We start from the raw sequence: 27,970 nt of genomic DNA, 5'->3' as shown, positions 1-27,970 counted from the left end.
TGGCCGTTGGAACACATCTCTGCTTCTAAAAGCAAGAAATCCTTGGTTTAACTTTGTCACTCCTTTTATTCTCAATTATATGATATTCCTTATACCATCTTAGCTAGTGCTTTTCTTTTCTACTTTTTTTTTTTTCCCATGTCAAGATGAAGGTGTGTGGGAGATAGAAAAGCCCAGCATAAAAGGACGACACCCCAGCACATTCAGATTCCTTGGCGGTTTTATTGAGTTAGTGGCATACAGGAGTTCTTCCCATGATCAGCAAACGTAGGCGTTACAGTGCGGAGTCCAGAGGAAGGAAAGCTGGGTTAGGAGACAGGAGCGCCTCGAGGCAAGGCCTGGTCACTTGGTGACATGCAGAGCTCTCTCTAGGGGCCTAGCACTCATCTTGGGGTCAAAGGAACTCAGCCCTCCCATATTTGGAGAAGCAATGTTCACATCTCATTCCTCTCTGAAAACAAAAACAGAGGAGAAGAGAAGGTGAGGGCTGGACATGCACAGAGGGGCAGCAACCAATACTCAAATGCTTATAAAGAAAGAAAGAACAAGGGTGCCTGGGTGGCTCAGTGGTTGAGCATCTGCCTTAGGCTCAGGTAGTGATCCCGGGGTCCTGGGATTGAATCCCACATCGGACTCCCCACAGGGAGCCTGCTTCTCCTTCTGCCTATGTCTCTGCCTCTCTCTCTGTGTCTCTCATGAATAAATAAATAAAATCTTGAAAGAAAGAAAGAAAGAAAGAAAGAAAGAAAGAAAGAAAGAAAGAAAGAAAGAAAGAAAGAAAGAAAGAAAACATTCTCCAAAGGAGAAATAAAATTTCCAGTGATTTTTCTGGCTTCCTGCCTGGCTCTGGCTATGGGAACAATCATTCCCAGGCTGGATATGCTGCATTTCTTCTGGCTCCTGGACACCTGCTGAGCCTGGAAGGACCACAGGTAAGGCCTGCATACTCACCGGTGCTTTTGGCGATACTCCTGAAGAGCCTTCTCTGCCACAGTCTCCATAAATTTAGGATTGTTCCTGGAGACTGCTTCTGGGATCATCACCGTGATGGGATCAGAATCAAAGAGCTTCACAACCACCTTAGTGAAGCCCACGGGAACATTGGAGTCAGAAGTCTGAGAACCCACCTAGGAGGAAAAAAGATAAGAGAAGGACTGAAATATTGGTCAACATGGACTCATTTTGAAAAAAACAAAAAACAAAAAACAAACAAACAAACAAAAAAGCCAGGCTTCAGTCTGGACAAGCTTTTTACTAAGTTTGAGATCTTTCCGATTCAATGAACAGAAATGCCCTAATTCAGAGACATTTGGTTGTAGGTGTAAACACTATATGCAGATGACCAGCCCATGGGGAGTTCCACAGAGGAAAAGTGGTTTCTAAGCCCCTACATGTTCTTTGGGAAGCCACCTGCTGGGGTAGTGGCAGAAAAGGAATCCGGAAAAGAAAAACAAGAAAAGGTTCCCAGCACTAGAGAGAAGCTTCCTATCACTGGTAAATAATAACGCACCAATTCATGAGCCATGCTACCTAGCGTAGAGCAGCGAGGCAGCTTCGTGGAAAGAGCACAGGCTTTTCAACTAGGCGGACAGGTTCCAACACCCAGGCGCATCACCTATCCGTTATCAAGTCTTGGGCAAGCTGTTGAATCTCTCACTTTCTTCAACCATAAAATGGGGTTTTGATGGGAGCACCAGGTGGCTCAGTCGGTAAACATCCGACTCTTGATTTCGGCTCAGGTCATGAGATCAAGCCCCACGTCAGGTTCCGTACTAGATACAGAGCCTGCTTAAGATTCTCTTTCTTCCTCTCCCTTTGCTCCTCCACCCTTTCTAAATACTACTAATAGGGGCACGACATTCATCTCACTGGGAGATGAGGCTTTTCCCTGCAACAATGTACTTAAAAGTTTTTAGGTTTCCCGCCATATGACAAATGCTCAATCCAAAGTATAAGTGCCCCCTTTAACAGCTTCATCCCATTCTGCTCCCAGGGGAGGGTCACATCCCCTCCAGACCACACCCAGGGGCCCTGAGCTTCAGAGTGTGGTCAGCATGTGACTCACCGTCGTGACCTGGAGATAGAATGGGTCTTCACTTTGAGTGAGGTTAGCCAGTTGGGACACCCAGCTAAACTGCTCGTTCAGCTGCTTCAGCAGGGAGGACGTGTTGAACATCTTCTCCTGGTAGGACTGCAGCAGCTCGTCGTAGAGCTTGGTGAACTTCTCCGCAATCTGGAGGGAATTACTAAGTTCCTGTCGCAGCTGGACCTGCGCAGGGTTGTTGGAAGAACAATCTGCCCAGAGATGGGGAAAAGAAAAAAAAAAAGGCAGACGTGTGAAGGGCAGGCTAGCAAGGGATCAAAACATGAAAGGAGGGGCGCCTGGGTGGCTCAGTGATGAAGCGTCTGCCTTTGGCTCAGGGTGTGATCCTGGGGTCCTGGGATCGAGTCCCGCATCCAGCTCCCTGCAGGGAGCCTGCTTCTCCCTCGGCCTATGTCCCTGTTTCTCTCTGTGTCTCTCATGAATAAATAAATAGCATCTTTAAAAAAAAAAAAAAAACATGAATGGAAATCAGTTCCTGGGGCCAGGACCTACAGCAGAGCTACTCTGAAGACCCAACCACAGGCCACGGGCTGTCAGACTGTAACAAAATACGGAGCTTGCCCCAGAGTGTAAATCAACACGCAGCTTCTTTCATCAACAAAGTCTTGATCTGGAAAACAGTGTCACCTGAACTAAACAGTGTCCTTGGTGACACCAGTGATTTACCTTTGGGCGCAAGAGCCTTCTCTCCTTGGGGACTGGTGACAAAGGGCTTGACCACACTTTGGAGAAGCATTGATCGCAGTCTATGTGCTCAGACCTGGAGCTACTCTTGCTGCCCTAGTCCCTGGACAGATCATCTCCAGAGAGAGGGAGCGTCACTCACAGCTGCCATTTGTGGGGCACCTATGCGAGTGCTTTAGAAATCCACTATCTTCAAAAATCACATCTCTTTGACCTTAAATATTACCAGGGATGAAATTGAGACTTGAACCCAGGAACTTAACCCCTACAGAGTAGGCTCTTCCTCTCTCCATCTGTGGCTCTGGAAAATTCTCCACGCCTGTTTTGAGCATATCTGCAAGAGCTAGAAATCTAGTGCCAACCGTCCGTGAGTTCAAGAGCCGGCCAGGATCCTTGGGGCACAAAGCACAGCAGCCTGATGGCTTAGGGGTCCCACCATGGCAGATCAACAAGCTCACCAGGAGCATAGAGAAGACACAGGTGACTGCTTTTGGTCCTGGGATGCCCACTGAAGGTTGTCAGATTGATCAGAGCTGGTTAACTACTCACTTTCTCTTTAAAAGCTATTGATTTTCATTCCCTAATTTTTTCAAAAATGTCCCGAGGATGGTACATGAGACCCTAGCAAGCCAGGGGAAAAAAGATCTTTGCATGTTACATTTCCTATAAAGGGTTACCATAAGTCGTCCTAGTAAATTTAATCATTTGTGTTAGAATTTTTAAAATGTTAGCTGGGGCAAAAGATAAAAGCCAGGTTAAAAAAGATAACATAGTGAATAACCTTAACTCTTCCACCAGGGAAAAATTTAAAAATGAGAAAAGTCATTGAGAACCGAGACGCAGTCTAGAGCAGTGGATCGCAACCAGGGGCTCTGCTGCCCCCTCCCCCCAACAGGGGGATATTTGGCAAGGTCTGAAAATAGTTTTGGTTGTCACAACTGGTGGGGAGGGGAGGCAACTGGTGCGTAGAGGGTAGAACCCAAGGGTGCTGCTAAACATTCCACAGCATACAGGACAGCCCCTCATGACAAAAAGTGATCCAGTCTGGGGGTCCCTGAGTGGCTTGTCAGCCTTCAGCTCAGGTCATGATCCCGGGGTCCTGGGATCAAGCCCCACATCGGGCTCCCTGCTCAGCGGGCAGTCTGTCTCTCTCTCTGACCCTCCCCTCGCTCATGCTCTCTCTCTCTCTCTCTCTCAAATAAATAAAATCTTAAAAAAGAAGAAGAAGGCAATCTGGTCCAAAATGTTAATAGTGCCGAGGCTGAGAAACCCTGGTCTAGAGCGTTCATGCGGTGCGTGCTCATTTGGCTGCTCGCATCTTAAATAAGAGACAGTAACTCTTGGTCAGCGTAGAAGAGAAGGCAGTGTAGGAAAGCTGTGATCCAGGACCATTAAGATCAGCGCTGGGAGTGCCAATTTGAGCCTGGGCATCTGTGCCTCTAATCTTCTGGCCCTACACATGATTTTCTTGTGGTGAGAAGCTGTGTGATCTGTGCTACTCTACGATATTTGATGGAGGAAAACCCAAGAGGTTTGGTTGAGGACTCATCTACACCTCATCCATCGGCCCCTCACAGCACTTGTATTTATTTGCAGTGGCTTTGAAAATTATAGGCGTGAGGCTAGGAATATTTAACTAGACTCTGAAGGCTTGCCCTGGCAAACCCAAGCGTATTGAGTAAGAGCGAAGCCACGAGATTGATCTGCTATGTCCAAGGGAAAATAATTAACTCTTTTGGAACAGAGACTATTGTGTGCCAGGAGCCATTGCAGAGGCTTTGACAGCTGCTACTCAAAGTAGGAAGAAATGAGCCAAGGAACAGATCTGATAAAGCTGAGGGGGGAACAGCTGAAGGGAAGTACAGGTGACCCTCGAACAACACAGTTTGAACTGTGTCCACTTAGACGCGGGTTCTTCACAGGGCAGTACTGTAAACATAGTTTTCTCTTCTTTATGATTTTCTTGATGATTTTTTTTCTCTAGTTTATTTTAAGAATACAGTATATAATACAAGTTACATATGAAATACATGTTTATGGATGGCTTGTTACCGCCTCGTTGTTCAATGGTCAACCCTATTTTCTTTGCTTTTGGGACCGACCAACCAAAGGGTATTTTGCTGGGACGCCAAGGTACCACTACCAGTGACCCCAGAACACATCCCCAACACCTAGCTCTCCAAGGCATCCTATAATCTAGGGAAGTTACCCAACCTTCCTGTGACTACGAGCTTTTTCACCTCTGTAAGATAGGCACTGGAACCGTACGCAACTCAGGGTCATTCTGAGGAAATGAGTAAATGTTTGCCAAGTGTTTAACAATAGTGCGAACAGTGCTCACAGTGTCATGGTGTTTGTTAACAGATTGCATATTATCTAAGATTCCATCATCTACAGGAAGAAATGAGGAGGCCTACCAGGTTCAGCTCTTGGGAAGAGAATAGCTAGGAAAATCAAAAAAAAGGTATCTCCCCAATTTCTGGGACACCCATACATCTTAACCCTTGTCTACAGATGGGGGCCCACATGGAGCAGAGCCAAGGACCTCCCCCAGTACCACAGCTAGAAGGCAGCGCAGCTGGAATTTCAAGTCCCATGTGTCTGATCCTCTAAGGAGAGCCCCAGTGATATACCAGGGACCCAAAGCTCCCCAACTCACCCACTGACAAGATCTCCTGGCACTTTTCACACTGGTCCTTCATTTTCAGGCACCCTGTGGAGTTGTGACGGATCTCCTTGCACACGGTGCGGTTATCTTCTGGAGACACACCAGGGAAGAGGGAGTCAGTTATGCTGAGGCACCACACAGAGCAACATAATGATGGGCCACCCCTCTGATCCCTTCCACACTACCGTCTGCCCCTTTGAAATGCTTCTGTGGGCAGAGCAGGTTGGAAATGAGCTGTCTACCTGCAGACTCAGGCCTCGCTGATCAGGGCTCCCTGCAGAGGGACGAGGAGGTGGTTCCAGGGGATCCCTCAGCTGGGTATGGCCTCACCTCCCACCATCTCCATCCGATGAGACCTTCCTACCTCCACACTGCCATAGCTATATGCACTTCTCTTTGGCATTAAAACCCTGTGTGCCCTGCATTCTATCTGGCTCATCTCTCTCCCCCTAGCCAATCAGCAAGCCCCTTGAAGGCAGGAATGGGATCCTCCTTAGAGCCTCCTTGTAACACAAGGCTCCCCCTCAATTATAGATACACAGTAGATGCTGTTCCATTCAATGTCCTCCTGTATCTTCCAAACAATTTCAAGCCAAACTTGGTGCCAGTCAAATTGTAGTATTTAGGAGACAGTGTCAGCAAACCATGTCTATTAATTCAACGAAGGAAATTACCTCTAAAAGTATTAACTTTTCATGTCTGTATTAGACCTGATTCATTCAAAAAATATTCATGCATGCCCATTCTCTGCCAGGCCCCAAGGTCATAGCCAAGAACAGCTTTCTAAACTGTAACATGGATTGATTATATAATTTGTCACCACTATATGCATGGCATCCCCATAAAGTCACCTGAGTTGCCAAGACAAAGGGTCTGGTTCTCTAGAAAGGAGTAATCAATGCCCTGCCTACCAGTTGCTGGAAGGGGCATGGTAAACTTGAAAGAACACAGATTCCCAGTCCGGCAGGGCTAATTCTGACTGGGTCCGCCTTTACCAGGTCAGACATGTTTCATCATCTCTCTGTCATATTTTTCTCCTTAAAGGGAGACAATACCACCTTCATGGGACTGCTGGCGTAAACTGAGATGAAACACGCCAAGCCCTTAGCATAGTTCTTAGAATCTAACAGGCTTCTCAATAACCTGCTAGTTCCCATCCCATCTTAGGAAAAACGAGACAGCTTTCTAACCTTCTGGGAATTCAATTGGGAAGTGGTAAGGAATTCTATGCAGGTTGACATCCATGGCCTGTTGAGCCTGGTGTATCATGTCAAAGAAGGGCTGAAACATGTCATGGAAGTTTAAGGGCTGGAATCTAGGGAAAGGTATTATGTTCCGGGCGATGCGAAATTTGGGATTGAAGAAAGGCCTCCTCTGGAATAAGCTGAAGGGTGAGTAGTGGTAAGTATCCTGGGGCTCCCGGGTGAAGAATCTGTCCTGGAAAAGCTCATCCATGATGCTGGATGCCCGGTTGAAGCTGTCCTGCATGACGTCCAGGGCGTGGGTCTGCTGCCGGTCGTTCTCCAGCAGGGAGTCGATACGATCGCCATTCATCCAGAAGTAGAAGGGAGAACTCTGGTTCAGGAACTCCTCGAGCTGTCACAGGCAGAATGGGGAAGTTAGGAGAAGCTCGCCTAGGTCCCAGCTGCCTCCTGCACTTCCTGCTCGTGGAAAAGGGCCAGTCCTGGCCCTTTGCGGCCCCTCAGTCTCCTCGGTCACATAGCACATGACCAAAGGTTCTGCTAGGACCGGCTCCCTGGCCCCCCAATGGCCTTCCATTCTATCCACGCAACAGGGAAGAGCCTGGGAGGATGTCTGAGGCCAAGAGATGCAGAAACTCCTGTCACCTGAGACTAGTCTCCTCTTTGGCCACGAAGGATCCCCACACCTCGAGTCAGCCAGGGGCCAACTGATAGGCCTTCATGAGTTCAGACCAGGCGAGGCTGGCAGGAGAGGATGGGATCAATATTAACGTGCTAAAATGCTTAATTCTTTCTGCCTAAGTGGGGACCCAGGGATTTGCCATACTATGAAGTCATTTGTTATGTTATCCAGCTAATAATATCTGGGTAAGAATCATCCAGCAGATGGCACAGGTGCTTTTAATGACTTTACATTTGCACACTTGTAGCCAACATTGCCAACTGACGTCGTGGCACTCCAGGCCCAAATGCAGCCAGAGCTGACCAATTGCATCTGGCATGTGAATCAATTCCATCTGGCATGGCCTGAAGCCATGATACTGTGATTTAAAATAAGAAGTATATATTTGGGACCCCCAGGTGGCTCAGCTATTGAGCATGTACCTTCGGCTCAGGGCTTGATCCCACGTCCTGAGATCAAGTCCTGCGTTGGGCTCCCTATAGGGAGCCTGCTTCTCCCTCTACCTAGGTCTCTGCCTCTCTCTCTCTGTGTCTCTCATGAATAAAAAGTAAAATCTTAAAAAAATAAAATGAAAGTGTATATTTGGCACTGGTCTGGTTCCTAAAACCCTTAGAATTTCCTGAGATGAGAGCAATAACGGTCTTTTGTTATGTTAATGAGGTGGCTTTTGCAAAGCACCCAGGATGGGGACTGGTAGCTGGAGGAACCAAACAAGATTAGAATGATGGAGTTTTTAATTCCATCTCCTGACTTCTGGGGATGGGAGAGGAGCTGGAATTCGAATCCATCAGCAGTGATTTTATCAATCATGCCTATGTGGGGAAGACTCCATAAAAACCCAAAAGGATGGGCTTGACAAGCTGTGGTTTGCTGATCATGTAAAGATCCAGGAGCGTGGCGCCCTCTCAGAGGGCATGGAAGGTCCCCACCCCTTCTCCATACCTTGAGCTATGCATTGCCTCCATCTGGCTTTTCTGAGTTATATCCTTTAATAATAAACCAATAACCTAATAAGTCAAAAGTGTCTCTGAGTTGTGAGCTGCTCTAGCAAATTAATTGAACCCAAGGAGAGAGCTATGGGAACCTCCGATCTATAGCCAGTTGGACAGAAGCACAGGTAACAACCCAGACCTGTGACTGGTGCCTGAAGCTGGAGGGTAGGGAGGACAGTCTTGTGGGTCTGAGGCCTTAGCCCTTGAGATCTGATGCTGTCTCCAGGTAGACAGTGTCAGATTTGAGCTGATTTGTAGGCACCCAGCTGGGGGAAGAATTGCCTGGTGTGAGGAACACCCCCACACGTTGGAATTGGGCGCAGAAGCATATTTCACTCAGTTCTCTCCTCCCCCACTCAGAGCCTAGCTGTACCCAGCAGCATGTCCCTTCACCTGGTGGCCAACTAGCCCCGAGCCACTTCTGCAGACACGTGCGTAGAACTTCATGCAGGTCTGTTTCAGGCAGGGCTTGCACTCCTCCCAGAGGGCCATCATGGTGTCATTGCACACCCCCTGGGACGCCTTCAGCTTCGTTTCAGAATCCTTGGTATCATTTAGTGCATCCTACAGGAGGACATAAGGCCAGGTTAGCCATACAGAAACCAAAGGCTTCACCCTCTCCAAGCAGGCACCGTGATGCCGGGCCCTCCAGCCCCTAGGGCGGACCTTCCTATGTCCAGCCACATGGCGTGCTTGTCTCCTCCTCTGACTCCTGCATTCCCTCTCTCACCTGGAATTCCCTCCCCACGCAGCTTTAAACATCTTCTTGGGACGCCTGGGTGGCTTGGGATGCCTGGGTTGCTCAGTGGTTGCGCATTTGCCTTTGGCTCAGGACGTGATCCCAGAGTTCTGGGATAGAGTTCTGCATCAGGATTCCTGCATGGAGCCTGCTTCTCCCTCTGTCTATGTCTCTGCCTCTCTCTCTCTCTCTCTGTGTGTCTCTCATGAATAAATAATTAAAATCTTTAAAAAAAACTCACATCTTCTCAACTTCCAAGAACTGGCTCTTCTTTCCATCTTCCCCAGCCACTAGAATTCCCTTTCTCTAATGCTGCCCTGAGTCTTGACTCCAGGATTTACCTCTCACTTACACTGTATTTCTATTCTCAATTTCTGGTGTTTAAATGTTGTCTTCCAGGGATCCCTGGGTGGCTCAGTGGTTTAGTGTCTGCCTTCAGCCCAGGGTGTGATCCTGGAGTCCAAGGATTGAGTCCCACATCAGGCTTCCTGCATCGAGCCTGTTTCTCCCTCTGCCTGTGTCTCTGCCTCTCTCTCTCTCTCTCTCTGTATCTCTCATGAATAAATAAATAAAATCTGAAAAAAAATTTAAAAATAAAAATAAATGTTGTCTTCCAAAGCTTCCGGAGGTGCTCTGAATCTTACTCATCTATTGCAGCCCCAGTCCCTGGCATGCAATGGAAATTAGCAAGCTCTCAAAATCAAAGTCACAACTACCAAAATGCTCTGGCACATCCATGTCATTTGGCCTAATAACTCTGTAAGAGTCCATCCCAAAGAATTCCTGCCATAAAGAGGAAATCCATATTCATGAAAAATATTTGTTACAGATTCATTTATGATGGAAAAAAAATACTGGAATCAACCTGTATGCTTAAAACTAGAAAGCACGTCGAGCAAATTGTGGTCCACAAAGAGGCCAGAAGTATAGCTTTGCTAGGGTGTTCATAGTTAAGTTTTAAATAATATAACAAGCATTTTTCATGTTACCAATTTGCAATTTTGAATACAGTGGCTATCAGAAGAGTATGGAGGAGGGGAAAAAGGAGTAATAAACAAATCAAATGTTAACAGTAAATTGTCCATATGTAAAAGGGTTATGGAAAACTTCTCTTCCACTTTTCTGTATTGAAATCTCGACAGATGAGCATATTAACCCTTCAACAAGGATTAAGTAGGGCATCCACACCCCAAACAAAGCTGTGTTGAGAAGAGCTGACCAGGAAGAGTTTGAGTTATCTGAGATCCCTCTGCAGATCCAGGTGCGCAGGCTCTCCTGGTTCCCTGCTCCTGCTGGGAAGGCCACCACACCTCCTACCATGCCAATTCACAAGCATCAACTGTACCACCCACTTCCTTCCTTTCTCTTCTTTCCTGTTCACCTATTCCTTCTAGTCATGGAGTCTTTTCCTAAACTTAATGCCCTTTATCACAGGACCTGGTTGTAGAGTACCAAACTCTGATGACAAGCACAAAAAATCAAGAACAGGACTTGCCGGACACTTCTCTATGAGCATCTGGAGGGTTCTCATAGAATAGTGAGGAAACACATTGATGCCAAGGAAAGGCATTAAGTGTCAAAAGAAAGAGCCGCATCCAGGCCAGCATTTCATTAAGTGGCTTCCAGGGAATTGTGTTAAAGCTATCATGGGGAGAAAAAAGGATTCCCAGATCAACTCGGTTTGGAAAACACAGGGTTAAATGAAGTTCCGTGAATGTCTTTACTGCAGAACTTCTCAGAGCCTTTAAAATGCTTTACTATGCATTATGGGTCATGAAGGTGGCAGGTCACCCTGTCTTAGCATCTCCTTCATCAGGGGTTATGGAGGCAACGGGAATAGGTTTTTAGAATACCCTTCAGGAGACTACTGATTTTTAAAATAAGTTGTTTATTCCATTATGATATTTTAGTTTTGTTGACTTATTAAGCCCAGGCTAGATCCACTATTTTTACCATCAGAGTTAAGTGTCTCTTTATGAAGTAGTCAGAACTCTAGAAAGCCATGGGGTACTACAGTGTATACCTGCTTTAACCCCAAAGATATTGCCCCTACTAGATAAGGTTCCCAAAGGGAGGGAGCCATCCTCCTCCTGACCTGGGACAGACCCTATCCAAAGCCTACGTTGGAGCTTGCATAGTCAGGGTTTAGAAAAATCTATTGAAATGAATCTGGTCATCATCAGGCTCTGGGCCAGGCTGGTAAGAAACCAGATCCAAGATCTGACCCTTTGAAGCTTTCAAAAGCAAAGAAACCTTCCTTCTTTCCCTTCCTTCTTTCTTAACTACAGCCCCAGCATCAGCTGACACTAGCCTGAAAAGGCTGAGGGTCACCGTGGCAACCCAGCAGGGCACCAGAGGAGCTGTGACCACTCCCCTCCAGCAGGGGAACTCCAGTGGCGAGGGGGATGGGAGGGAAAGGGGGAGGTGCGGTCAGCTGGCTCTTCCTTACCTCTTTCTTCTTCTTGGCTTCCTCCAGGTTGCTGAGCAGTGATTTGCGCTCTTCGTTTGTCTGTTCTATTAGGGTCTTTATCTGTTTCACCCCCTTGAGAGCATTTTTTATTTCCTTATTAATGTACTTACTACCTTCGGTGGACATTTCTGCAACAGAAGGCCAGGGAGGTAGAGTGAGGAGAGAGAAAGAGATGGATATAACCTTAGAACCAGCTGGAATGGTCGGGAAGGTCAGTTCAGTCTAGGGACTGTCAAGGCAGGGAGCACCTCCTGGCCCCAGCTTTTCCCTGACATAGGTTCTCATCACAGGGCACAAGTACCAACTACACCAGCTGTTCAGGAACACAAACCACTGGAGCAGGCATGCCCTGGAGGCGAGGCGGGATGGCAAGCAGCACTAGGCCACTATGCCCCTGTGCCTCTAGAGAACAAGCCTGCCCAGCTGCAGAAGAAAGTTTTCATGGGAAAAAAAAAAAAAAAAAAAAAATCCTGAGAAACAAAACAGATGAACATAGGGGAAGGGAAGGAAAAATAAAATAAGACGAAAACAGAGAGGGAGACAATTCATAAGAGACTCTTAACTCTAGGAAACAAACTGAGGGTCGTTGGTGGGTAAGTGGGGGAGGGGAGGGGGTAACTAGGGGATGGGCATTAAGGAGGGCATGTGTTGTGATGAGCACTTGGTGTTAAGTGCAACTGATGAATCACTAAATTCTACCCCTGAAACTAATCATACACTATATGTTACTTGAATTTAGTAAAATGTTTTTGTAAAACCCTGGAAACATAACTGTTTAAATATCAAAATGTAAAATATTATTTTGGATAGAAGCGTTTTTGGAAAGCAGTTTAACCAAGCATCTGAACTTCCTTATTCCACGGTTCCGAGTGATAGGGGACACAAAGATGAATTAATGGCACCATTCCACAGGGAGACTGTGATCAAGACACAACATTGTGTGGCAAATGCAATGAGACAATGTGACTAAAGTACTGAAGAAGTAACAGCTAAGGCTTTTCTGGTGGTTATCCTGAGGCAAGCACTGAGCTGACCGTCACATGCCTTTTGTGTAATCCTCTCTGCACTGACATCATCCTCACTGCACCGATGCAGTGAGGTCGGATACTTGCCCCCAGGTTAATACAGGAGTCACAGAGCCAGACACATACCCAAGTTTGATCTCAAAGTTTGGGTTTTTAACTATGACCCCAGAGAACCAGTCAGCTTGTAGGGCAAGAGTGGGGAGGAGGGAGAAGGGCGGAGGGAGGATCGGTTTCAGGAAAGGCCAAGCTGGGCTCTGCAGGAGGATGTCTCCTCTTTCCTGGATATGGAGCATTGGTTTTCCAGGTGGAAAGGTAAAAGAAACATATAGTAGGTGCTATGGAGACTCAAAAATGGGAGCTCACAAAAGCTCAAAGGAGCCAGGCTTCATGGAGGAGGTGTAGGCCCCAGGACAGCGGACTGGTGAGGGAACAGTCAAAAGGGATAATACAGCCCCCAGAAAGTGCTGGGGATACACCTAAAAAAATGCCTAGGAGCCCACCTGACCACAAAGAATCTAGACCAGGTAGCTGGGGGGAGGAGGCTCTGAGAGAGAGGACAGCCTGAGCAAAGCAGCTGTGGTGCATGGGATTAAAAGGCCTCTACCACTTTGAGCCCTGACAAAGAGGAAGGGTGCTAGGAGGGGACACCTGGTCTACTTACCCTGGAGCTCGGTGTCTGAGACAGCCTGGTCTCCCAGAACCCGTCCATTGTCCCAGGTCAGCAGCAGCCCCACCAGCAGCAGGAGAGTCTTCATCATGCCTCCTTCTCCAATTCTGGAATCCCAGCAGGCCTCTGTTTGTAGAGAACAGGAGACTGTCATGGTAACAGCTAGATGGCCTGCTGGTTTCCGGCCGGGCCTGCAGCCTACAGCAGCTTCCCCGGAGCCCTGCGGAGGCCCTGCCCTCAGCCGGCCCCTCAGCTGGCATTATCGTGTTTTTGTCCCCAGGGAAACTGGGAGAAAAGACCAGACTTGCCATTGGACACCTTCAAAAGAAAGTGGCGGCAGGGAGGTACAGAGAGGAACCACAGGAGAAGCAGCCTAATACAGAAGAAATGAGAACTCTGGTCAGAGCCCTGGGCTCAGGTCCAGCCCCCCTTCTCCTTCTCCTCCTCCTCCTCCTCCTCCTCCTCCTCGTCTTCCTCCTCCTCGTCTTCCTCGTCCTCTTCGTCAGTCCTCCTCCTCCTCCTCCCCCTCCTCCTCCCCCAGAACAGCTAAGTCTGAGCATGTGCTTTCTGCATCTAGAAAGGACATCTATCTGATACCTGCTCATATCAAATAAACCCTCAAAACCCCTCTCAGATGACTCTTCCGGCCCTCCCCTTCCCCAGCCCTAATGTGGGGACAGCTCCGGGACTCAGGCAGACCGCCTGGGCTGTGTGCCTCATGGATCCTGCCCACCGCAGGCGTCACCAATCGGTCACCCCTTTTTCTCCACCAAGCCTCAACACCACCCAAAACTGCCTTTCTGAGGCAGTGACAGCCAATCCTTTGGGTCAGCAAAGAAAATAAATGCCATGTGGCATCCCTGGCACAAGACCCGAGATCTCTTCCCTGCATAGACTTTGAGTATATAAATGCGGCAGAGCAGGGGGCAATTGTCTTCAGAGCGTAGAGAGGGGGTGACAAAGTGGGTCCCCCGCCTCCCCAGGAGAAGTTCCCTCTGGATGGATGTGTGCCTCTGCTGCCAGGTCCCTTTCGCATGGCTGTTCCCTTTAAGCCCACAGTAGGGTGCCCTGCCAAGGTGCCCCTGCCACCCTTCAGCTGACTGCTGGGTGCCCAGGACAGCCCAATCTTACACAATGGACTTTCCCAGAAGCTGAAGTTGTTGCATAAAACAGAACTCCTGTCTCCAGCAGCCCATCTTCTGGCCTCCCCGCCCCACTGCTTATCTGAACACCCTGGTTTCCCCTAAGAGAACAGGGAGGTGGGGGCCTCCCTTCCTGAAATTGTGAGCATCTAAAACCTGCCCTCAGCTCGGCAGGCAGGCAGGCAGGCCCGTATAGACGGCTGGTAGCACACGAATAAAGGAAGCCTCTCCCGGAAAGTAATTAGTAGAGCAGCCAAGTGGTGGTTCCCAAACCAGCCAACAGAGCAAAGGAGCAGCGTGGGAGAAGAGAGTGGGTCATTGCCTTCCCCAAAGACAGGGTGGGTGGCTGAGCTGAGGGGCTGTTTCAGGCTAGCCAGAAGGCCCCGGGTCATGGGCTCTGCCCTGGAGGCTCACTGGGGCCTGAAATGCCTCAAAGAGAAGCAGAGCTTTTGGCACGCCAGAGAGAGAAAGCCAGCAAGAACACCTCTCGGGAAGAGGCCAGGCCCCTGGATACGTCTCAGAAATTCATACAAGGGCCTCTGAAATGGGTTTGGACAGAAGACAGGAGCTGAAGGCAAGAGCACGGCCTGAGCAGTCCAGAAACCCAGCAGCCAGTATAGTCTCCCACCAGGAGCCTGGGCTCCATGGGGAGCCACTGGGTCCCAGCCGAGAAAAATCCCAATCCCTCCACCTGAGAGGGGAAGCCAAACCCAGAGACAGGATGGGGCTCCCCAAGGTCTGCAGTCTGCTGGTAACCCAGCCTTCCCAACCTCCAGTCCGGTGCTCTTTCCCTGACACCATGTCACTTAAACCTGAGCCTCACTGTCTTCATCTGTAAAATGTCCCTAACACGGTCCTCAGAGATGTGAACGTGTTCTGTAAACACAGGGGTCTTACATAATCATAGTAAATCCCGACTCTTTCGAAATCTGACCTAGGACCAATTATGGGCATTGGCACAATCTATCAGGGAAGTTGGAGGAGGTGGCATGTTTGGAGAGGGACAGAGGAACTGAAACAGGTAACTCTGTTCCCTCAGTGTGGCTTTGCCTAGTGCAATGATCAGCTCCTTTCCAGTACTCCCCTTGGGGAGGGACAGTGTCTTGTTTTAATGCTGAGTCTGATTCAGAATGTGATACTGATACCGCTCGTCCAAGGACAGCACCAGAACTGCCCTCCGAGTGTGCTGACCCTCCTCCCCTCTCAGCTCGGGCCTGGGCACCCGGCTGCCAAATCTTACGATTGGACAAGCCCTGCCGAGGCCCTCGGGTCCCCACCACCACCAGGCAGCCTCTTTCCCCCAGGGAGGTTTAACCCACAGCAGAGAGAGCCATGGGAAGGACACAGGGACCTAGGCGAAGGAGAAGTAGTCACACAGCCAGTGTGCTGCATGGTTTTCAAAGCCCAAGGCCCAAGCTCCTGTCCTGCTACCTCCCCAAATGTAGAAACTAAACTGAAAAGAAAAACGGGGCACCTGTAATTCATACCAGCCAGAGGCAAATACTAGCACCGAGGTAGATGTCCTTCTGTTTTGGATGCACTGGTATGCGATCAGATCCCTTACACTCACTGTCTTCAAATCGTTTTTAAAAGCACACTTTTGTGGCTGTAGAATAGTGCATTTTCTGGTGTACTCTATTTTGCCATCCCACAAGATTGGGCATTTAAATTGTGCACATCATCTCCCACTATTATAATGAACACTCCAGCAGGCATCCTTTCTTTGTATCAGTACTTATTCCTAAATTCCTAACCTTTCTTTAAAAACAATAATAAGCAACTGCTGCTTCTTCTTCTTCTTCTATTATTAGATCCAGAAATTCTGGAACACCAAGCCTTCAGTTCCAGCCCCGATTCCGACACCTACATGCTGTTTATCTTAGGAGAGGATCCTAAACCTGTCCAGGCCTCAGATTATCATCTATAAAATGAGACGGTAGGACCAGACGTCTGAGATCTGATGGCGGTTGTGACTTTTCTCTGATGGATCTTGGTGCATTTAGGAAGCAGAAAGAGGGCGATCTAGGTGGTTGCAACATGTACTTAAATCAGAGCGTACTTATAAAGACACTATGGAGAGAACTACAGAATCCAGGGGCAGCCACGATGACTCGAGCAGGCAAGCTGACAGCCCCGGGCGGGGATCAGTACCTGACCAGGGAGGATGCCCCCCAGGAAGGCCCGAGCGCAGAGCGGCTCCCCCAGCGGCTGGTCCGAGCCTCGGCGACAGCGTTAGTTCTGCCAGGAGCGGTTCCCCATCCTTGCAAAAGGAGGGTCATTACACCTGCTCTATTCGGCCCACAGAACTGTGGCTGGAGCTGGTGGGCACAGGAGCTCCGGAGTCGCAGCCTGGGCGCCACCCGCAGCCGTTCTGCCTCCAGCTGGGCGGCCTGGGGATGGGGCTCGGGCTCCCCTCCCTTCCCGGCTCCCCGCTCCAGCCGCGGCGCGGCTCCGGCTCCGGCTGCCCGGGGAGCACCAGCGACCTTCCTGTCCTCTCCAGGGTGCCATCCCCGCCCTCCCAGGGGTCCCGCGGCGGCTCGGCGCCCGGCAGGAGAGGTGGGGACAGCTCACCGGTCAGCGGCGCCGGCGACCGTGCGCAGCTCCTGGCGACGCCGCGTGGTGAGCACCGCGAGGCGCGCTCATTTATAGCGCTCGGCCTGGTCGACACCCCCTTTGGGGCTGGCTGCAAACCTGCATGACTCACGCCCAAAGAATGCTGTGGAATTCACCGGGAGCTTTCTGGAAGCAGGCGCCGGAGGGGACGCGGAGGCTGCAGGGGGGCGGGGGAGGGGATGGCGCTCCGGGCAGCGCCCGGAGGGGGCGCGCGTAGGGCCCGGTGCGGGGCGCGGGGTGTAGGGGAAGCAGGGCGTCTGCAGCGAGAAAGGCCGGGGAGACAGATCCCGGGGTCCTGCGGGGTCCTGCGGGGCACCAATCCCCACCCCCGGGGGCTCAGAGCTGGAGGGGCGCGGCCCTCAGGAGGGGAGAGCTCCAGTGAACGTGCGCAGCTCGGCGACCCCTGCACGGGGTTCCAGGGGTCCCCCGCGCTCCCGGCCGGTGCCCAGACCAAAATCTCAAGAGTTCTCAAACATTGAAGTGAGCCCCTGTTGTTCCACTGAAGTGGGAGAGCATCAGAAATCAGGGTGGAATGGAGGGGGGGGGGGGGGTTGTGCTGGAGAGGAACACACAGGAAGAAAGAAATACCGACTTCTCCAACCAAACGGGAACCCATGGTCTTTTGGTACATCTGCCGGCCAGGAGGAGACAGGAATGTGTTTTGGGGGGGGGGGTGAACAGAGTATACATTTGGGGAACCAGAACGTCCCCCTGGCTCCTTGATTCCCGAACTGTAAGCAATTATTGCCTCCATCCACTTGGGGTCCAGACAAGAGGGGTGGGCTTCATAGTGTGGGACCCCACACTCCCACACTTGGCTTGAGGGCTCTCACTGCAGTTCCTCATAGTTACTGAACAAGGGGTCCCGAATTTTCGTCTTGCACCCTGCCTTGCAAATTATGTGCGGGTCCTGTTTGCAAGGGGGCTCACTCAGCTGGGTCTGCCTCAGTTCCCTCCACTGACAGGAGGAGCTTACTTCGAGGCTCCCTTTAGTAGAGGGCTTTGGTGTGATGCAGAGATGGGAGTCTTTGTGCCACTCCCTGGCAGGGAGGACACCAACCCCAACGCCCCTGAGGTATCGCCACTTCTTGGAAAAGAGACAGAGCCACCCACTCGGGACCCCCAGGACATTTGCACAGCAGGTGAAAAGTCAAGCTGCCTGAGGTGGCTCTCATGCTGATGGATGGAGGCGGGGAGGCAGGGTGGGTATAGGCATCCTGGTTTGGGTGGCCGACTCTGAAAACCACATGAGATGGAAGGCTTTAGAGGAGAGCTGTATGGTCAGGGGCTGAGTTTTTCTGCCCCCAACTTCAGAGATACAGCTTGAACTTCAGTCCCTGGTTGCCCCTTTTCCGGAGGGAGCATGGATGGAGCTTTCTAGGCCTGAGAAGAAGTGGGGGTGCTTGGATTTCTGACTACAGTCTTAGCTCTGCCCTAAGGTGCTAGGTGACCTTGGACAATCACTTTGCCCTTGGGGCCTCAGTTTCTTCCATCCAGACAATGAAGAATTTGGAAGGTGTCAGCTCTAAGATCCCATTCAATCTAACCTGAGATGATGCCAAGTGTTGAGAAAATCAGCCCAGAAGGAAAAAAAAAAAAAAAAATCCAGTGAAAATGTGGAACAATATTTCTCTCCTGAGGCCTCATTTTATTTTTCTTTAAAAAAAAAAAAGTCAAATTATCAGTAACAGCTACATTCTCTATGGAAACTGCCTCCTCCTTAGCATATCAATGACTGAGGTCACAGAAGCTGTTTTGGAGCACACTCCTTGTAACTTTTCTGTTCTGTGGCTCCCCCGGCATCCGGCACAGGAGGCATAAATCTGTGATAATTATATTTGTAAAAATCAGACTTTGGAGGACAGGCAAGGAGATCTGCCTTAGTCAGCTGAAGTAGGGGAAGGGAGGAGAGGAAGAAGCGATTTGGAAGAAAATAACATGATTCACAGCCAGGACTGTGGTCCCCCGGGGGAATGATAACTTTGATCACTCCAGTTACTAAGCAAACAAGGCCCAGAAGATTAAACTTTAAGGGAAAGAGTGCAAATTTTGAAAGCTCTCACAACATACTTCAGTGTTGACTCTCCACCACCACCAGCAACGTTCCCCCAGGCTATCATCCTGCCTCTCTGTTTGAATGCCACCAATGACTGGGAGCTTACTACCTGTATGGCAACAGTTGTTGAGAAAAGCTGTCCATAGCATTAGGTTCTTCTGTTAAGGCAGAGTCTGGCCCCACAGGGGCCAGCCCCAAGCTCAGTTCTGTCCTTTGGAACCGTACAGGAAAACCAACCCATCTCCCCACTCGTAGTCCTTCAGATAGCTGAAGGCAGCTAGTTGCTTCTCCCAGTGATCTCCTGGCTCGTGGCTGCCTGTCCTGTCCATGTTTGCGGATTCCTCCCCAGTCCTTTGGCCTTCTGGACCTTGCCCTTCTTGACGCTCTGAGCCCAGCTGCGGACCTGCCAATATCAGGGAAGGCTGACCACTTTTTCCCTAGCTCCAACACTCTAGACGAGCTTTCGTTCAGCTGCTGAGTCACTTGGCTGATTCATATAGAAGTCATCATCTTTTTGGCAGATGCTGCCATTTAATCATTTTTTGCTCCCATCTTGGACTTGTGCAATCAGTGTAGGATTTGTGGCTTGCTTTTTTTTTCCTGGAGCATGGGACAATCAGGGAGGGGGGAAGGGAAAACTAAAGAGCTTTATGTTTATCGATTTATCTGATTTATCACTCTATGCTTTGCCCCACCATCTCTCACCCCTGCTAGGCAGTATCTTTGTTATGCATTCTCATCACTGCCACACTGTCCAGCTCAGTGCCACCAGCATGACAGCTTAACCACGGCCGACATAGCTGGAACAAGCCAGAAATAGACAAGAGCAGTAGGTACCTTGTGACCTGTTATTAATAATACCTCTCCAGGCCCTAATTGTCAAATGGGTATATTCCATCAATTACAGACCTATGAAAAAAATCATGCATAATAAAATATACAGTAAACTCAGTGCCCAGCTTGCTTTTTTTTAAATATTTTTTTTATTTAAATTAAATTTGCCAACAGGTAGTATAACACCCAGGGCTCATCTCATCACATGCCCTCCTTAGTGCTCGTCACCCATTTATCCCAACCCCCCACCCAGCTCCCCTTCTGCAACCCTTTGTTTCCCAGAGTTCGGAGTCTCTCATGGTTTGTCTCCCTTTCTAATTTTTCCCCACTCAGTTTCCCTCCTTTCCCTTATGGTCCCTTTCACTATTTCTTATATTCCACATATGAGTGAAACCATATGATGATTGTCTTTCTCCAACTGACTTATTTTACTCAGCATAATACCTTCCAGTTCCATCCACATCAAAGTAAATGATAGGTATTCATCCTTTCTGGTGGCTGAGTAATATTCCATTGGAACCGTACAGGAAAACCAACCCAGATAGCTGATATATATGGTATATATATACAATATTCCATTGTATATATATACCATATCTTCTTTTTTAAAAATATTTTATTTATTTATTCACGAGAGACAGAGAGAGAGAGAAAGAGAAAGAGGCAGAGATGCAGGCAGAGGGAGAAGCAGGCTCCATGTAGGGAGCCCAATGTGGGACTCGATCCCAGGACTTCCGGGATCACACCTTGAGCCAAAGGCAGACGCTCAACCACTGAGCCACCCAGGCATCCCTATACCATATCTTCTTTATACACTCATCTGTCAGACATCGTGGCTCCTTCCACAGTTTCGCTCTTGTGGACGTAGCTGCTATGAACATTGGGGTGTCCTGAATGCTTTTCCAGGGCCTCCCTAACATACAGAAAGTTTCACCCAATCAGTTGCATTTCCCTATCCTCCCATCTGGGGAATAACCTTTTGGGAAAAGATACAAAGCTAGCCTCCTCCGAGTTGCTCAGCATGGACCTCTAAGTAGACTAATATTACTTAAATTTATCTTCACTGCTATACTTTCTATTGAGTGACTACATCGTCTAGATTTTACTCCAGAGTTGGTCAACTCTAACATTTAGCTCCAATTCATTGATATCGGCATTTTATTTATTTTTTTATAAATTTATTTTTTATTGGTGTTCAATTTGCCAACATATAGAACAACACCCAACGCTCAGCCCATCAAGTGCCCACCTCAGTGCCCGTCACCCAGTCACCCCCACCCCCTGCCCACCTCCCCTTCCACCACCCCTAGTTCGTTTCCGTTTTCCAGAGTTAGGAGTCTTTCATGTTCTGTTTCCCTTTCTGATATTTCCCACTCATTTTTTCTCCTTTCGATTAATGGGCATTTTTAAAAAATTATTTATTTCAGAAAGAGAGAGAGAGAGGGAGAGAGAGGGAGGAGCAGAGGAATAGGGAGAGAGACAGAGAAAGAAAATGCTGGAGCAGACTCCCTGCTGAGCCCGGAGCCTGACATGGGGCTGATCCCAGGACTCTGAGATCATGCCCTGAGCCAAAATCAAGAGCCAGCCCCTCAACGGGGACTGAGCCACCCAGGTGCCCCCAATGAGCATTTTCTTTTAATAGGCCCTTAGATCTGTCTCCGGTCAAACCTACTTTTTCCAACTCGATTATTCCTTTAGATCAGCGGTTTTCAGTGGAACCATACAATGGAATCACCTGGAGAGCTGTAAAACTGCCCGGTGCCTGAGTCCCACCACCTGAGGTTCTGATTGGAGCAGGCTGGGGTGCAGCCAGAGATAACATCAGGACTTCCCAGATTTCCTAGGTAGTTTCAAGGCACGGCCAAAGCTGAGGACGGCTGTTTTCCAGTCTATGAGTGACTGGCGACTCTGTACCCGTCCAACCTCACTGCGTCCCTATGTCACTGTGAAGAGTATGTGTGTGGTTACACTATCTTCTAAAGGATAAAACTAGGGGTCACAGAAACGTAGCAGATTTTGCTTATATGGAACTGAAATCTGCCCCTTTATCACTTCTCCATCCTCTGTCTTATTTCTCAGGTGCCATGTGTTAAGTTATCCCTCTTCTGCAGGACAGCCCTTCAACCGTTTGAAAACAATGATTCTATCTCAACTTAGATATCCCTCTTTCTTTTTTTAAAAGATTTTATTCATTTATTTATTTAGAGAGAGCACAAGTTGGGGGAGAGGCAGAGGTAAAGAGAGAGAATCTCAAGCAGATTCTCTGCTGAGTATGGAGCCCAACTAGGGGCTTGATCTCACAACCCTGAGATCATGACTTGAACCAAAATCAAGAGTCAGATGCTTAATGGACTGAGCCCCCCCAGGCGTCCCAGACCTGTTTCCTTATACAGGTCCTTTACTCCCTTCCTCTAGACTGAGGTTGCCAGATAGCTCACTCTGCTCCTCCCCACCTCAAGGGTGCTCCATTCTGTCACTGCTCCTCTGGTGTGGCTTTAGGAACATACACAAGATCCAGCTTTGGACAGCTTTAATACAAAGCTCCCCATGCCCACAAGGCACTCTCTGCTTACTTTTATAACATGTTATAATACACCGTGCTTCTCAAATCAGTTGACACTGACCCCAGGGTCAGGCTGTGGGGTGCTGAGAGCACACAAAGATACAGGAGCAGCAGACCGCAGTTTCACTCTAATTTAGGGAGAGAAGCTGATATTTAGTGAGTAACCAATTTTCCTTCCTTTCCTTCCTTCCCTTCCTTCCTTCATTTCTTCCTCTCTTTCTATCTTTATCCGATTTCTTCCTAAATATCATGCTTGGAAAGTAATGGGCTTCCATTTATCCACAAATTTATATTTAGAATGTACATCTGTATATAGTTTGTATAAATATTATACAATATATATATTAGTTTGTATATATATTATATATACAAACTAATAAGGGATTTCATCTTTTTTCTTTTTAAAAATAAATATAAGATCATATTATACATACGGCTCACTCTTTTCCACAATATTATGGATATGATGGCTATCCCATCAGGTCATACATAGATATAAACAATACTTTTCCGTAGATACGTATTTTATTCAGCCATTCATTCCCCTATTCCAATTTTTTTTTCTGTCATTATAAGCCATGCCACCATAAACAGTCTTCCACATGTATCTTTTTCTTTTTTCCACATGTATCTTCATATGTTGGTGCCTTTCCTGGCATAAGGTAGACTCACAAATTGAGAATTACTGGATAAAAGGGAAGGTGTAGGATAAAGGGGAATTGTAGCCTTCACATTAACATAGACTGCCTGATGGTTCCCCAAAACGGTAGTGGTAACTCCCACTCTCTGAGATTGTCCATTCCCATGTCATCATCAGACTGAATGCTGCTGGCCTTTTGAATTTTTGCCAACCCGGTTTGTGAAAATGACATTTTGCCACCTTAATCCCTTTGCCTGTTTATTGTTTTCAACTAATCACTTTTTTAAAAGATTTTATTTTTAAGTAATCTCTATACCCAACATGGGGCTTGAAGCCACAATCCCGAGACCAGGAGTGACACATGCCACCAACTGAGCCAGCCAGGCGCCGTCTCAACTCATCATTTTTTAAAAAGATTTTATTTTAAAAAGATTTTATTTATTCATTCACAAGAGACACACACAGAGAGAGAAGCAGAGGGAGGCTCCACATGCAAGGACCCCAATGTGGGACTTGATCCGGGACTCCAGGATCACGCCCTGGGCTGAAGGCACCCAGGGATCCTCTCAACTCATCATTTTTAAATCAAGTTTCCTCCTCTGTGACTTGACAATTCACATTGTTTGCTTATTTTATTGGACTCTGATCCTTTCTTCCTATCAATTTATAGGAGCACTTTAAATAAATAAAGTGGGATCCCTGGGTGGCGCAGCGGTTTGGTGCCTGCCTTTGGCCCAGGGCATGATCCTGGAGACCCGGGATCGAATCCCACATCGGGCTCCCGGTGCATGGAGCCTGCTTCTCCCTCTGCCTGTGTCTCTGCCTCTCTCTCTCTCTCTGTATCTGTCATAAATAAATAAAATATTAAAAAAATAATAATAAATAAATAAATAAAGTGATTTTATGTGCATTGCAAATGTTTCTACCACATTATTAAGTGTCTGTTATCTTTAATTATGGAGGTTCTTAAAATTTTTATGTAGTGAAATTTGTTTTTTCCCTTTATAGTTTCTAAGTCTCCTGTCTTAAGAATGTCTCACTAAAATATAGATATTCTTCTAATTTTCTGTTAGCTTCCTTTTTTTAAAAAAAATTTATTTGTTTATTCATGAGAGGCACACAGAGAGAGAGAGAGAGAGAGGCAGAGACACAGGCAGAGGGAGAAGCAGGCTCCACGCAGGGAGCCCGATGTGGGACTCGATCCTGGGACTCCATTCCGGGACTCTAGGATCATGCCCTGAGCCGAAGGCAGGTGCTCAATCCCTGAGCCACCCAGGCATCCCTCTTTTGGCTTCCTGTTAACTTTCATATTTAGATATTGAATCCAAATGGAATGTGTGTGTGTATGTTTGTAGGTGTGTGTGTGTGTGTGTGTGTGTGTGGCATGATGTGTATATGTTTATGGTGTGTGCACAGTAGGTTTTGTGTGTGTGTGTGTGTGTGTGTGTGTTTCATTTTGCAATAATTGCACCTTGGATAAACCTCATTGGCTTTTTGCATACTGCCATTTTGCAGAGCTTGTGTGTGTGTGTGTGTGTGTGTGTGTGTGTGCATGTGTGTGTGTGCATGATATATGGTATATGTGGTGAGGGTGTGTGTGCATGTGTGTGTGTGCATGATATATGGTATATGTGGTGAGGGTGTGTGTGCATGTGTGTGTGTGTGCATGATATATGGTATATGTGGTGAGGGTGTGTGTGTGTGTAGGAGGGAGGTGAGGCAAGGATGGAACTTCATTTTTTTCCAGACGTGCAGCCAATTATGTCAGCATGATTTATCAAATAAACTACTGTATTCATGCTGAGTTGAAATACCAGTTTGTCATCTATGAAGTATCCCACGTAAATTTGGATCTGTTTTAGGATTTTCTAGTTTATTCCTCTGATTTATTTTTTTATTCCTGTGAAACATATCACTTTCATTACATAGCTTTAAAACAATAATTAATATCTAAAAAAGTAATCTCCCAGGCAGCCCGGGTGGCTCGGGGGTTTAGCGCCGCCTTCAGTCCAGGGCATGATCCTGGAGATCCAGGATCGAGTCCCACATCAGGCTCCCTGCATAGAGCCTGCTTCTCCCTCTGCCTGTGTCTCTGCCTCTCTCTCTCTCTCTGTCTCTATGAATAAATAAATAAAATTTTAAAAAAGTAATCTCTCTCACTCTTCCTTTACAAATTTTCTTGGCTCTCCTTGGACATTAATTCTTCAGTATGAACTCTAATTTTGTCTAGCTTGAAAAGAAAATGGTATCATAATTATAATTGCACTAAATGTGCATATTGGTTTGAGAAGAATTCACATTTTTATATTCTTTCTTCCTACTTGGCAGCATAACATGTCTAGTTTAAGTAATTTAAACTATTGTTTTTGTTTCTAAATAAAGTTTTCTTTTTATCAAAGGGAGATATGTGTATAATCTGAAAATACCAAATGGTACAAAAAGTACTAATGTAACAGTCCTCTGCCACATTCCTCACCTTCCTTCCCCTCCAGGCTGCCACCACACCTACCCCCAATCCAGAAAAAATTACTTCTATATTAAAACAAATACTGTTTCGTGGTGATATGGCCTGCAACTTTAACATCATTTTCCAGAATAAGAGGAAAGATTTCCAAGATATTTTTGCTACCCCTGTCATTGTGGCAGTGGAAAAGTTGGAGAAACTCTTACCTAAGCATATTAGACTGAAATTTATCAGATTAGAGTTCAAATGTTTCCCCACCTCCATTCAGCTCTGAGCTCCCATTCTCTAAGACATGGCCCAGCATAGAGTAGGTACTTAACAAATACTTATTAAATTACCTGAATCAAAACTTCAACTATTGAGATCAAAGGCCCCAGGTGTTTTTTGTTTTTAGTAGTCTTACTCTATTTTTTATTCATATCAAAACTGTAATATCCACAAGGTTAGGGAACATATCCCCAGCACTAGCACAGCTCCTGGCTACGTGTTTGTGTGATGAAGGAATGAAAGCCCTGCATAGCCAAATATCAGCTACATCTTTTTCTCTGAATTACTAAGGCTTTGTCCTTCATTAGTGAAACTGTTGGTGAATCTAAATGTATGGTTTGATTTATTTCTCTTGAATTTTATCTTTTTTCTCTTGAATTTCATCTTATAAGTGTACTGTAGACACCTCTCAAGGTTGTTCTGAATTTTGCTCTTCCAGCTTTGAATGAGAAACAAAGAAATAAGCATGCCTACCGGGTCTTCTCCATCCGGAGTACAGATAGGATTGTCCATTAGGATCCTTCTTATCACATTAAAAGCCCAGTCTCCTGAAGGCCTGCTATAAAGAAATCGCTGTGTACCAAATCCTTTGGAAAAGATCTTCCTCCAAAGCATTCATGTCCCTCCAGCTCTGGTCTTCCCATTTTAATATGTATGATTCTTCTCTATCTGGATACAGGGGTTTTTCCAGTCCTCTTTGCAATAATCCAAATTATGGATTTCCTACAAGGATCCCTTGCCATTGTCTAGTGGATGGTTTGGCTAAACGACACTTCTCTTTCCCTCACATCATCAAGGCTCCTTCTTTTTTCATCTATATCCATTCCCAAATGAAGTCAGCCATGTTCTTCCTGAATTTATAATTGATTCAGATGAAAAATCTAAGTATTTATCTTTGCTAATACATTATTATATTAATCTGAAAGATTTGTCCAAGCTCTGATGTGCCTTTGTCATTAAACTGCTTTAGAGGTTCCTGGCTGGCTCAGTGGGTAGAACATGTGACTCTTGTTCTCAGGGTCATAAGTTCAAGGCCTGCATTGGGTGTAGAGATTACCTAAAAATAAAATCTTTTAAAAACTAAAAATAAACTGCTTTTCTTAGAACTTCACCCTTACAGAGTTCATAAGATAAAGGATTCATTTGACAACACAAAGCCCCCTTAAGAATTTCTCAGGCTTAAATAATTCATATTATATAGCATCGCCCACTGGTAAAGAGTGGTATTGCAGGGCACCTCTTGACCACCATATATAGACATTCTCAAAAATTCAGGTACTGATAAATGCGAAATGAGGGGAAAATCCATAGACATGGGAGAAATCTTAGGTGAATTTCTGAGGGAAAGCAATAAAAGATAGGAAACTAAGAATTGTGAAAATATCACATTGTTTGGAGAATGGGCCAGAGGCTAGTTTAACACTTCTCTGGGCAAACATCTTCAGCTGAGAATATCGATGGATTTATTCCCCCCAGGAAATTCCATTTCTTATTTTAAATGGAATCCACAGGAAAATGGGATTTATATTTTTCTGTTATGGCCAACATTGCTGGAACACTGCTACGAAATGCCATGGCCTGGCCCCCTGGGTCCTTTCAAAAATGTACTCCTGTGCAGCATTAGTGGAATGGTGGTGAGCATACTTGCCTCCCAAAAATATTTTATTCTTTTGCTTCCAAGGAATGACTATTTGGGTGATTAACAAGGCAGCATTAACAAGGCAGTAACACTGCACGAAGTTTTAATCCATGGCATTAGAAAGCTTATTGAGAGAATCAGGGTGAAACTCTGCCAAGGTCTGGGTCTGAGAAGGATTTGCTAATGCACTGGAGGTCTCAGCAGCATCTATGTTTCCCCCTTTCCTCTCGGTAACCCAGCTAAGGGGTTACCCTACTCCCTTGTCTTTGATTGAGGTCATGTGACTGACTTCTGGCCGGTAGAACATGGCTGATAGTGAGTGGGTCTCTTCTAGGCCATGACAATCTCCAATCCACAATCTTCCAATCTCTCTTTCCATTCTTCGTCATCAACCTTGGAGGCTACTTACCAAAGATGGCAGCATTGCAGGATGGAAGAAGCCTGGATCCTCCAGCCAACATTTGTAAGAGAGTCACTTGACCTGTAATGGATTGTGATATAAATGAGAAATAAACTGTT

The 27,970-nt window shown here is 47.1% G+C and overlaps 1 protein-coding gene and 1 long non-coding RNA gene across 2 annotated transcripts; one reads left to right on the top strand and one right to left on the bottom strand.

The window, feature by feature from the left end:
• Positions 1–202: 202 nt before the first annotated feature.
• CLU (clusterin) lies at positions 203–17,117 on the bottom strand. Its single transcript, XM_072796182.1, has 9 exons — positions 16,947–17,117; positions 13,228–13,359; positions 11,521–11,669; positions 8,726–8,896; positions 6,647–7,052; positions 5,448–5,546; positions 2,066–2,295; positions 952–1,127; positions 203–451 (listed from the first exon to the last, which is right to left on the bottom strand). Exons 2-9 carry the CDS (start codon positions 13,322–13,324, stop codon positions 442–444), a joined length of 1,338 nt encoding a protein of 445 aa, XP_072652283.1. The 5' UTR covers positions 13,325–13,359; positions 16,947–17,117; the 3' UTR covers positions 203–441.
• LOC140615974 (uncharacterized) lies at positions 13,223–27,970 on the top strand. The gene is made up of 3 exons (XR_012016490.1): positions 13,223–13,632; positions 16,187–16,311; positions 27,786–27,970. It is a non-coding gene; the product is annotated as an uncharacterized lncRNA (long non-coding RNA).

Source organism: Canis lupus, chromosome 24 (assembly GCF_048164855.1).
Source record: "Canis lupus baileyi chromosome 24, mCanLup2.hap1, whole genome shotgun sequence".
Classification (NCBI taxonomy): Eukaryota; Metazoa; Chordata; class Mammalia; order Carnivora; family Canidae; genus Canis; species Canis lupus.
This window is presented reverse-complemented; position numbering and strand designations above follow the sequence as displayed.